Source organism: Octopus sinensis, linkage group LG30, assembly GCF_006345805.1.
Source record: "Octopus sinensis linkage group LG30, ASM634580v1, whole genome shotgun sequence".
Taxonomy (NCBI): Eukaryota; Metazoa; Mollusca; class Cephalopoda; order Octopoda; family Octopodidae; genus Octopus; species Octopus sinensis.
Genome location: NC_043026.1, coordinates 6,733,712 through 6,746,889, shown reverse-complemented (window position 1 = coordinate 6,746,889; position 13,178 = coordinate 6,733,712). Strand labels below are relative to the sequence as shown.

The 13,178-nt window shown below is 36.8% G+C and overlaps 1 protein-coding gene across 1 annotated transcript in view; it reads left to right on the top strand.

The window, feature by feature from the left end:
- The window catches only part of LOC115226299 (talin-2-like), a 309,906-nt gene extending 299,097 nt beyond the window's left edge, over nucleotides 1–10,809 (top strand). Inside the window, 6 exon segments of the mRNA XM_036515479.1 lie at nucleotides 4,705–4,829; nucleotides 6,786–6,911; nucleotides 7,791–7,859; nucleotides 8,843–9,025; nucleotides 9,646–9,771; nucleotides 10,622–10,809. Coding sequence (XP_036371372.1) covers nucleotides 4,705–4,829; nucleotides 6,786–6,911; nucleotides 7,791–7,859; nucleotides 8,843–9,025; nucleotides 9,646–9,771; nucleotides 10,622–10,756 — 764 coding nt within the window. The 3' untranslated portion in view covers nucleotides 10,757–10,809.
- The last annotated feature ends 2,369 nt before the right edge of the window (nucleotides 10,810–13,178 follow it).

Genomic DNA, 13,178 nt, shown 5'->3' with positions numbered 1-13,178 from the left:
CTCGGGGCAATCTTAAATGCTTGAGTCAAATTCCTCATCATTTTTGTAAGAATTCCTTAGCATTTCTGCAATACTCACTGCAGACATTTTTCTTCAGAACATTCTTCAGCTGCTAGAATTTTCTACCAAATCTCTCTCAGATCACACACTTTTCCCTTAAAAGAGATCAGCACAATTTATTGGATGCAGCAGAAAATCCTCCCACATTTTACACAGCCATTCTTGTGGCGCTAATTAAGTTAGACAGGTGGAAATGGTGTCTTCCTGTCGCTAATATTCTACCATTTTGTTTTTCAGTTACCATTGTAGTTCAGACTGACATATGCTATGAGTTTGCTGTTGAAACATTTATCAAGAATGGTGAATCCAAGGTTCTTTTTTTGCTGCACCCTGCATAATGTTATTTTAGATATTCTATGTGTGTCCTTGTTGTTTAGCCCCAGGTCAGTCCAGATCCAGCAAACCTATGATCAAAGGGGCTCCAGCTATAACCATCCCATTTATTATTCAGACATAGTGTATCTAGGAGTACATTATCTCGTATGTCCTTCCTCGTCATTGTTGTGATTTAGCCCCCAGATCAGCTTTCTTCCAGCAGACCTATGATCAAAAACATTCCACCCATGACCATCCCATATTTTATTCAGGACTACATTATCCAGTGCAGCCTCTTCCTATTTATGACAGTAGATTTTAATTCCAGGAAGAACTAGCTACTACTTCTAGCAAATCTAGAAACCACATAGACATCATTATTATCTCATAGAGGTGACCTGTGTTTAACCCCAGGTCAACCCTATGCAACCAGCCTTATGATCAATAACATCCTACTTGTGACCATTCCTATACATTTCCATATCTAATGCAATATTATCTGTCTTTTATGAGACAATCTGTGTGATTTGAGGGTGATTTTGGCTGTTATTTCTAGCATTGGGGCAACCTCATTGGCTGTCCTAGTTCGCTTATAGTTCACTCATTTAAAGTTCAGTGAATTATGTTACAGCAAACATTTAATATTCATAAGTTGTGTCTTATATTTCATGGCCTTGCATACATTTCACAATCATCCACTGTATATTACTTTCAATGGTTCTGTGTAGTTTTTAGCACTCAGCCACTATATATTACATTCTTTAGTTCAACATACATTTCATAGTTACTGTATCTCTGCATACATTTCACAGCACCTCAATGTGTATAAGTTTTGTTTCAACATACAGTGATACATTGTATAATGCACATCATGAGCTTGCGTAAATTTCACATATGTATATTATTCTTCAGATTCTATATTTCACAATGATCTACAGTGTTTCTGCATACATTTCACAATGTTCTACAGTGTTTCTGCATACATTTCACAGTGACCTACTGTATATTACATGGTTTTTCTGCATATATTTTATTGTGCATATTTTACATAGCACTGTTTATTTCAATCAGTATACTTTTCACGGTAACTTTGTACATATTACAAGGTGTATTTTCATCCATATTTCAGTTATTGACTGTAGATTACACATTTTACAGTGATATTTTTCTGCATATATTTTATGGGGTTTCATTCAACAAAGCTTTGTATCTATGTTTATCTTTGTATATTTCAGTGTGATCCAACTGTTACCCACCTATATATTCTTGCTTAAATTTCATAATCTTCATCATATGTTTATGTACATTTCATATAACCTTCCTACAAGATCCTGCTTGCAGTTTACCAAGCCTTCATCACATTACATGCTTCTGCATACATTTCACCTAAGTGTGCAAACACTTCTATTACGTCTATTAACATAACACATGCTCAAGTCTATGTTTTAAAATAGTGATTAAATTTCTGCACACATTTCATTGTGATGCAGCCATGTTTTTGCTACACAAATATTTGTTTCCATTATTACATTCCCCATTGAATTAATTAACTATACTTACATATTCCTGCATACATTTCACAGTTACTCAACTACACACCTGATGCATGTTTAGTCCTTAAATTTCACAGGATGTTAACAGGTTGCACCTTTCTTTAATAAGTCTTACACTTGTGCAAATATGTAATGTTCCTGCATAGATTTCACAGTGACTCAGTTATTTTCCTGTTTGTTTCTGCATAGATTTCACAGTGGACCCCAATACATTACACACAAACATTAATACAGATGACGTAATTTTTTTAAAAATTTAATTTGTTGCAGTTAACTTACTATGTTCCATATTTGTGCATATATTTCATGATGATTGTACGTAGATTAGATTCTTGTATATATTTCACATTTGCATATATTTCATGTATTTCCAAGTACAAGAGATAATTCTTTAACAATTGTTTCTTTTTACATTTTAAAACTTATAATTGAATTTCCTTCCATTTAATTATATTTTGTTTCTTGCCATTGTTTACCTTCTCATACTTTTTTCCTTTAATATACAAAGCATTCCTGCCCTGTTGTTCTTCGTCTACCCATTTCACTTGCAATAATCTTCAAGACCAGAGGCAGTAAGCTGGCAGAACCGTTAGCATGCCAGGCAAAGTGCTTAGCAGTATTTTGTCTGTCTTTATGATCTGAGTTCAAATTCCACCAAGGTCGACTTGCCTTTCATCCTTTTGGGGTTGATAAATTAAGTACCAGTTACATACTAGGGTCAATGTAAACAACTTAATCCCTTCCCCCATAATTTGAAAATCACTGGGCAGTTTCCATCCCCAGAATTTACTATTTTGAACCATTATAGAACCTGATAATGCTGTGACTCTCAACCAGGGACCATCTGGCCCTCAGGGGTCCATATAAGATTTTGTTGTTAAATTTTATCTCCAATAAGGCACAGGAGTGGCTATGTGGTAAAAAGCTTGCTTCCCAACCATATGGTTCTGGGTTCAGTCCCACTGCGTGGCACCTTGGGTAAGTGTCTTCTACTATAACCTCAGGCCGACCAAAGCCTTGTGAGTGGATTTGGTTTGTAGAAACCGAAAGAAGCCCATCATATATATATATATTTGTGTGTCTGTGTTTGTCTCCCAGCCATCGCTTGATAACTGATGCTGGTGTGTTTACATCCCCGCAACTTAGCGATTTGGCAAAAGAGATGAATAGAATAAGTCCTAAGGTCGATTTATTTGACTAGAGGCAGTGCTCCAGCATGGCCGCAGTCAAACGACTGAAACAATTAAAAGAATAAATAGGTTGTACTTCTACAGTCCTCAAAATATTTAAAAAAATTTTTCTTAATACAATTCCTGACACAATTTAATTATAAGGATACACTAGGATTTTTTGAAACATTAAATTGGTATAAGGGTCCAGTGGAATAAAACCAGAATGAAAGGGGTCCATAGGTAAAAAAAAAAAAAGGGATGAAGAAGCACTGATCCTGACAATACAGTGACACATTGGATTTAATTTAATTTAATTTGAATTTGTATCTTTTCAATTAATTGTGAATTTTAGAAATAACTTTTTTTTTCCTTATCTAGAAACGTAACTATTTGCCCTGAATTTATTACAATTGTGTTAATTGTTAATATCCAGAGTAAAATTAGGGGATTAGCAATGCAGGTCCTGTGGCTCACAGCAGTCTGCTTTTGTGTTTGTGGCTATTCAACTTAAAAGTTCTAACTGGGCCCCACTTACAAGCTCATGCACTGTTTATCTTGATGTGAGACTATCATGCACATATGGTTGTGATGTACCCCTGGTGTACCCTTATCAGACAGTCACAATAGATATATTGATATATTGGGCCAAGTGACCTCAGTGTCACTTGGCATGTGCTGCTCTTTCACTCAGTAATAATAATAATTTGTGGCACTCCATCAGTTACAAGGGTTCCAGTTGATCTAATCAATAGAACAGCCTGCTTATGAAACTAACGTGCAAGTGGCTGAGTATTCCAAGGACACATACTTTTAGTGTAGTTCTTGGGGAGATTCAGTGTGACAAGGATGGCCCTTTGAAATACAGGTACAACAGAAACAGGAAGAAAGATTGAGAGAAAGTTGTGGTGGAAGAGTACAGCAGGGTTCGCCACCACCCCCTGCTGGAGCCCCGTGGAGCTTTCGGTGTTTTCGCTCAATAAACACAATGCCTGGTCTGGGAATTGAAACCACAATCCTACAATTGCGAGTCTGCAGTCCTAACCACTGGGCCATTTGCGCCTCCACAATAATAATAGTTAATGAATAATAATCACTTTATTTAAGTATATTTAACCATTTTCTTTTATTCTTAAATTCATTGAAATAAAGGCAAAAGAAAGCATTATTTTTTAAAAGTAATAATAATTCTCATAATTAAATTTTCAAGACATTTTAGGGGAAACCTCGCATAGTGTCTGCAATGCTGGGAAATACAGTAATAATAAAAATAATAATATATTCAACTAATTACTAATTAATGACAATAAACTCTTCACTTTTTATAGTATTGCTTTTTTTTTTTTTTTTTGCATGAATGATGCTAAACTATTTTATATTTTTCTTTGATGTTGTTGTTGTTGTTAAAATCTATTTTTAAATTCATCAAATAGCTGCGAAAGACAGTATATAATTATCATGATTAATAATAATAATAATTAAGTCATTTTAATCATTTTTTTTTATGGTTTTTGCAGCCATTGTTTTTGTGATTTTTTTTTTTTGTAAATAATTTTCGTTTCTTTTTTTTTTTTTTCTTCTTTTTAATTCATTACCGAAATTAACAGGGCCTAATTGGGTTGATTACGGTGACCCGACAGTTATTGCAGAAAATGAACTCCGTGGTGCAGCAAGCTCAATTGAAGCTGCTGCCAAAAAACTTGCCCAGCTGCAGCCCCGTCAAGCTGCGAAAGTAAGTTGCTTTCCTTTGTACTTTGTACTTTATTGCCATTGGCCCGGGAACAAAATTTGCTTAGCGGGTGTAAACCCAGGTCCAAAAATGTTTACAAACAAGGTCTTGTTTTATTTTTTTTTATATTTTTGTTCTTTGTGAAGAAAACTTCAAGCTGCCCTGTTCCTGGGTCCATGGGTGTTGAGGCTTCCCAGAATGACATTAAAGAAAACAGGATTTATTAGGCTCATGGTCCAGGAAAACTCAAAGAAGTTCTTAACATTTTGAGCGTTTGCTCTTAATGACAGCGAATTTTTTAAAAAATCTTTTTTTAGGACAACAATGATGTTGATGGCGATGATGATGGTGGTGATGATGGATGCCTTGACCAGATATGTTTGATATTTTTTGGTGGTTCAATATCCTAAGTCCACCAAGTATCAATCATGTCCGTGTCGCGGTAGGCCACTGCAGCAAACACACATTCCCGCACTGGACCTACGTACAACCTTCAGCACAGCACTGCTTCAGACATGGTTCCCGAGACGTGACACAACTCCTGGACTTATGCCTTTCATAACACTACACAGTTAACCCACGTACAATCCTTGATGCAGCACTGCTCATAAGCATACACTACAATAACATGGCATAGGTCTCTGACACACACTTAATTGATTTAGCAGTCACAAAATATATTGCCAGAGAAACCATGAAACCAGCCCTAGGCTCCTTACAAAGTTATGTGAATGAGCCACACACATTACAGTTCCTTGACCTACACCTTATGACACAGCTCCCCAACATAGACACTAGGACTCGGAACAACTCCCAGACACACACCAAGAACGGACACAGTGTCCAGAGGTACAACCCAAGAGAACAAAGCACATCTCCTGGACATCCATCCCTCCCTCCTAACATACATACATCCCTTGATATAATTCTATACACTTTGGTACCAACTGGTTGTCTGAATTCAATCTCTTCCTAACCGACCAACCTGTGTCTCACCTGATGCAGTTGCTAAGCAACCCTTGCAGTGCAAAGATGGAAGCAAAATCTCTCCTCCCCCTGCCACAATTGCTGTCTCCCAATCTACACAAAATTTATTCTCATCTCCAAGATTGTTTGTATTATTCTGGTATTTTTTTCATTTTCATTGAGTCTTTGTTTTTTTTAAATCTCTCGTATTTCTTCTCATCCTCTCCTTTTATCTTTTCTCTCGATTTCTTCCATCTTATGTTTTATATCGTCATCATGTCCCCTGCCCCTTTCTCTCTTCTTGTGTCTCTCTCCTTTTGTCATCTCTCTTCATTTGTTACCTTCTGTCTACTATTACCGTCTCTCGTCTGTCAAATATTTCTATCTATTCTCTCTTTCCTTCTGTCCCCTTGTATCTGTCCACTTTTGTCATTTCCCTTCATTTGTCTTCTATCTGCTTCTAGTGGCTTAGTGGTTAGGGGCATTCAGCTCATGATCGTAAGGTTCTGAGTTCAATTCCCGGCAACACGTTGTCTCCTTGAGCAAGAAACTTTATTTCACATTGCTCCAATCCACTCAGCTGGCAAAAATGATTAGTACCTGTATTTCAAAAGGGCCAGCCATGTCACACTCTGTATCACGCTGAATCTCCTTGCTAGCTACATTAAGGGTACACATGTCTGTGGAGTGCTCAGCCACTTGCATGTTAATTTCACAAGCAAGCTGTTCCGTTGATCATATCAGCTAGGACCCTCATCGTCGTAACCGACGGAGTGCTCCTTTTTTTTTTTTTGCTTCTACTACTTTCTCCTTCCTTCTGTCTGTCTCTCATTTGTCTCCTTCCACCTGTCTTCTTATGTCTGTCCCCTTTTGTCTCCAATTGTCATTTCTACTCATTTGTTACATTCTGTCTACAATTTCTATCTCTATTTTCTCTTTCCTTCTGTCCGCTATCCCCTTCCGTCCATCTTCTAACCCTATTTCTACTTCCAGACAGCTGACGAGAGCCTGGGATTCGAAGAACAGATTCTGGAAGCAGCGAAATCGATTGCAACTGCAACAGCTGCCCTCGTAAAGTCAGCGTCAGCTGCACAGAAGGAACTAATACTCCAAGGAAAGGTAACAGAAACCTACAAGCATTCATTGACCGAATTAAAATAATTAGAAATAATCAAAATAAATTCTCTTAGATTAAGTCCAATCTAAGCCATATTCATAGCTAGGAATATAATATATGCTACATGCACACTTTTGTTAACTTCTCTAATCCTCTGAGATTATGTCCAATCTGCAGGTATATTCATAGCTAGGAAGGTTATAAGTTACTAAGGGTCTCACCTGAAGAATGCAGAGCCCTGCTGTAACAAAAACTGCTTCTCAAGGACCAGCTTTTGTCTTCTGTTCTAGGAAATATTCCATCCTACATAGTATTTATTTTTTTAAAGCTTGGTACACTCATTTTATTGATCTTTTTTGCCAAACTGCTAAGTTACAAGGGCCTAAAGCAACCGACATCAGCTTTTAAGTAGTGAGGTGGAGCAACAAATGTATGAAAGCACACACTCACACAAACCTATATATATATATATGAGAGGCTTCTTTCAGTTTCCATCTACCAAATCCACGTGCAAGACTTTGGTCAGCCCAAGGCTACAGTAGAAGACATTTGCCCAAGGTGCCATGCAGTGGGACTGAACCTGGGATGATGTGGTTGGGAAACAAACTTCTTACCACTCAGCCATGCCTGCACCTATATATATAAACACTACACTAAATATTGTCAGTATACTCTGGAGTTTGTATATATATATATATATACACACACACACACACACCCTAAATAATTTGTTTATATACACTAAACCATTTTTTAATATTGATGCTCTCTGATTTGATGTGGATTCCTTTTGGTTATTTCTAGCATGTTGTATGACCACAGTTATAATGAAACCTATTTGCTTATAAACTAATGTTGTGTCTTTCCTTCTTCCTCCCCAGGTGTCCGCTTCATACTCAAAGTCTACCCTGGACGAAGATGGCCAGTGGTCTCAGGGCTTAATTTCTGCAGTAAGTACTCACTTTTTTTACCCTCATGTACTATCACTTAATTCACCTGTACTGTTTGAACGCTCGTATACTCCTTCAGAAAAATAGAAATTAAGATAAACACCCTGCGATAGGTGAAAACCTGCAAAGTAGAAACAGTACTGTATATATTTTTATTTCTTATAATTTGTTTATATTTATTTTATTATGAATGCCAAACAACACCCCAGAGGAATCGATGTAGGCTTAAATAATAAACATCATGATAGATGAACTGCGATATGGTGAGGTATTACTGTGTATGTATGTATATACTATCGCCCGGCGTTGCTCGGGTTTGTTTCGACCCTTTAGAATTGGAATTTTTGAAAAGTAAAAATTTTGCATTATGTAGCTTGTTATTCTTTTGAAGTGAACATTTTTCTGGTTGAAATACACTGGAAAATGGTGACACAGCATTCAAATAATTGTAAAAAATAGGGATTTTCATAGAAAAAAGCACCTTTTTGATGTAAGTAATTTTTGGCGTTAACATGGTCTGATTTGAATTTTTTCTTCTACGGAAGGAAGAGCAAGCCTTCTTCTATCATACTCTCAATTTTGGTCAACTTGCGCCGCAGGAGATAGTGTTAATTGAAGGCTATACCAAACCTGCCATACACACACAGACAACTTCAGCTTTATATATAAAGATATATATATATATGGTATGAAAATAAATTTTTAAAAAAGGCATAAGAATGACGTTAAAGAACAAACAGGGTTTATTAGGCTCATGGTCAGGAAAATTCAAAGAAGTTCTTAACATTTTGAGCGTTTGCTCTTAATGACAGATGAGGAGAGAGAGGAATAAGAGTACACATACACACACACATTGTAAAAAATTCATTGGTTATCAACCGTAAATTGCTGCATACATGTGTGTGTGTATGTATATATATATATTTTATTCTGGACATTAAATGGACCATGGTGATGATGTTTCACTCCCTTCTCCTTTTCAGGCTCGCCGCGTGGCAGCTGCAACACAAAGCCTGTGTGAGGCTGCTAATGCAATGGTGCAGGGTCAGGCAAGTGAAGAAAAATTAATTGCATCAGCGAAGGAAGTTGCTGGTTCGACCGCTGCCCTCTTGGTGGCATGCAAAGTGAAGGCTGACGTCGGTTCAATCTCAATGCACAGATTGCAGGTTCGTGGGACGATCTTTCCACTAATTTTTTATTTGTTATTTTTTTAATTTTGTTTTACTGTGGCTGAATCGGTGAAGCAAAACATGGCTGTGTTTGTGATGTTTTTTAAGGGAGTTGAGGTGGAAGAGATGAGGGGGTTTATGGTGGTTATGGCATTCGGTGAATAATAAGGAGTGGTTGGAGATCATGTGGTCGTTTGCCTCAAATCGCCAGGTCTGGTCGGCGTTTGTGAGAGATGCAGCATTGAGGATGAATGAAACCAGCTCAACCCACCCCGGGTGAATGCTGTCTCAAGACAAGGAGACAAGGCATTCGGTGAATGAGTGAACGAATGAGCTGAGTGGATGAGTGAGTGAATTAGTTGAGTGAGAGTGGATGGGTGATAGGGAAGTGGGGCAAAATGAGTAATTACATGTATTTCCAAGTATTGAGTGAGACTGGACAGTGAACGCGAGCTGGAGTGCAGATGTATGGACAAGCAGAGGCTGGAGTCGGTTTAATGATGATGGTGGTGGTGGTGGTGGTGAAAGGGAGGGGCGATTTTGCAGACTTTGATTGCTGGTGGGAAGTTGAGATTGGTGCATACTAAGTGCATGTGTTTGTTATTGTGCATTGACAGGCGGCAGGAAATGCAGTGAAGAAGGCGTCAGATGCATTAGTCCAAGCAGCACAGCAGTCACAGAGCTTCGAAGCTGATGAAGATGAGTTGACCATAAATAAACGAATGGTTGGAGGTATTGCACAGGTGAGGGCCCATGTTTTTCTGTTTTTATCAACAGCGCTCACTTAAATAGTTGTGTTTTAGGCAGATGGCAACCCTAGGTAAATTTCTTGTTCTTTGTGTAGCGATTACATCATAGCAAGGTCTATTAAATAACAGAGAAGAACCTGCTTCACTGAAGAGGTTTCATAAGACTGGAACCAGTCTGGAGTTACCACCATACTTACCGAAGATTAACACTTTTATGTTACGTTACATTATTTCTATTGAAATCTGTTTTAATTAATTTTGAAAATTTAGTAAATTAACTTGGTCGTTATTAAAATGGTTATTTGGAACATTTTAATGGAAGGTTTTAATTTGGCTCACTTTGTGGGCAGTAAAGAAATAAGAAGCTTGCTTACCAACAACATGGTTGGGTCTCTTTTGTTGAACTGCTAAGTTACAGGGATGTAAATATACCAACACCAGTTTTCAAGCAGTGGTGGGGAGGAGAAGCGGAGAGGCTAGTGGCTGTGTGGTAAGAAGCTTGCTTCCCAACTATTTGGTTCCAGGTTCAGTCCCACTGTATGGCACCTTGGGCAAGTGTTTTCTACTATAGCTTCAGACCTTGTGAGTGGATTTGGTAGATGGAAACTGAAAGAAGCCCATCATACATATTAATATATATGTTTGTGTGTCTGTGTTTACATCCCCGTAACTTAGTAGTTTGGCAAAAGACACTGATAAAATAAGTACTAGGCTTACAAAGAATAAGTCCTGGGGGTCGATTTGATTGGCCAGAGTCAAATGACTGAAACAAGTAAAAAAAAAAAAAATTTTTTTTTTTTAAATTTTTTAATTAATTTATTTAATCTTTGTTTTTCTCTTTCAGGAAATTATGGCGCAGGAAGAAATTCTGCGAAAAGAGAAAGAGCTTGACTCAGCTCGGAAACGCTTGGCTGAGATTCGGAAAGCTCGCTACAAGGACAAACCTCCAGAGGATTACGACTCCTCCTCTTCATTTTAAACTAATCAAAAAAAAACACTTAACGAACTTCAAAGAAAAAAAAAAGAAAAAAACACTTCGTTTTCTTCCCACTCAATCCCTTTGCTCCCTTTCACTTTCTCCCCACCCCCCTCTGGCCCTTTGCTCTCCCCCACCCCCCTCTCGCCCTTTGCTCTCCCCACCCCTTCGCTCTCTATTTTAAACTCCTTTTCACACATACATCTATTATATGTGTGTGAGATATATCTGTGTATATAAATATTATTATTATTATTAGATATGTGTCTATTGTGTGTATACGTATGTATATATATATATATATATATGTTTGTGTATATATATACTTACATACACACACACGCGTGCACACAACACATTAAATAAACGCTGCTGCTAAAATTTCCAACTCCATGATGGTCCTAAATATTATTCCCCTTCTTACTTATTTCTTTCTGTTGGGGGTCGTTTTTTTTCCACCCCTTTTTTTATGTTTTCTTGAATTTATTTTATATTTTCCTCTTTTTAATTTTTAAAATAAATTTTTATAAGTTTATTTCATTATCAAACCCTTTCCATCAATCTGTATGTATGTATGTATATAGATGTATGTGTGTGTGTGTGTGTGTATATATATGTATATATACATACACACAAGTACTCTTTATTTATCGTAATACCATTTGCTATCAATATGCATATTAATATATATATTATATATATATATATTATATCATACATATATATATATGCATATTGATATCAAATGGTATTACGGTAACTATAGAGTACTTGTGTGAATGTATATATATATATATATATATACACACCATTAATACCAAACAAGAATGAGTGCTTAACACTGCATTGGTGGATAAATATTCTGTAATTATGGGTTAACGAGGCTACCATTAGTTTCATGCTAAAGGCTTGAATATTGTTGAGATTTCTCCCAAGGCCTTGATTAATACAGGTATATATATATATACACACACACACACCTCTATGTATATATATATATATATACAAATAACTGACAGATGTTGCAAGGTGGCTCAGGAGTTGAAAGTTTCGTGCATTGGCACCTATTATTGGCACTTTGGTAAGTGCCACTACACAAAACTCTCAGCACCTGAGTCACTTTTTAGCCTCCGACAAATAAATATATACACACCTGCGCTTTAAGGTCCATTTTCCTGTTTGTATCAGCAAATCTATCTATATATATATATATATATATGCATGTGTGGACACACGCATGCATACATACTTGTGTGTATGCATACACACACAGATATATGTGAAAATTTGTGTCTGATACATATACATCAAGATATAAAAAAATTGTCACCAGGAAATAAGAAAAACAAAGGAAAAAGCTGAAAATTCTTTTGAAATAAAAGGAGACCATTGCGCTGCCCCCACCCTCCACTTCCCCCAGAACTGCCTCCATGTTGGAGGAGAGGGCAGAGACAGAAGAGGGAAAGAAAATAGAAAAGCCCTCCTGCTCGCCCCACATCACACACAAAATTTCCTGACAGCCCCATCTCCACCCCTCTCTTCATGGGTCACGGCCCTTTGTTCCTCCCCCACATCCCACTCCAGCCACCCCACCGCTCTTCTTTACACTGCTGCCAAAAGGAGAGAAAGAGAGAGAGTCAAAGGATGTTTTTGGACAACGTTGACCATACACAGCTGTTTGCATGTTACGTGCAGCCAGCAATGTGTGTGTGTGTGTATAATTTGCATGTGTGTGCACCAAGTGAGGAGGTGTTGTGATGACAACTGATGATGATGATGGTGATGATGACAATGGCTAACTCTGTTATCATCACCATCATCGTCTGTGAAAAAAAAAGCAAATGTATGTGTGTGTATGGGTGTGTATATATATATATATATATATATATATATATATATATATACACACACACACACACTTTATAGATATTTATATATGTCTGTATGTATCTAACTATACATACACATATACATATATATATATGCACACATGTGTGGTAGTAAAGGGTGTATATGTACATACACACACATAGAGTGGTGTTATATACATATAAGTATATATAGTTGTGTGAATGTGTGTATATATATTGGTATATATGTATATATATACACACACACATATAGAGGTGTTATATACATATATATAAGTATATATAGTTGTGTGTGAATGTGTATATATATATACACATATATATAGCTGTGTATATATATGTATATCTATAGCTGTATATACATATATAGCTATACATACACACACACACACATGTATATACACTTTCCAGCTCATGTGATGCATCAATTTATCTTAAAAACTGTTTAAAATGAATACGAAGGATTTGTTGTCTTTATGTTCAGCTCATTTGTTATAACGATGATAATAATGATGATTAACGATATTAATTATTGGTAAAATAAAGGTACGTAT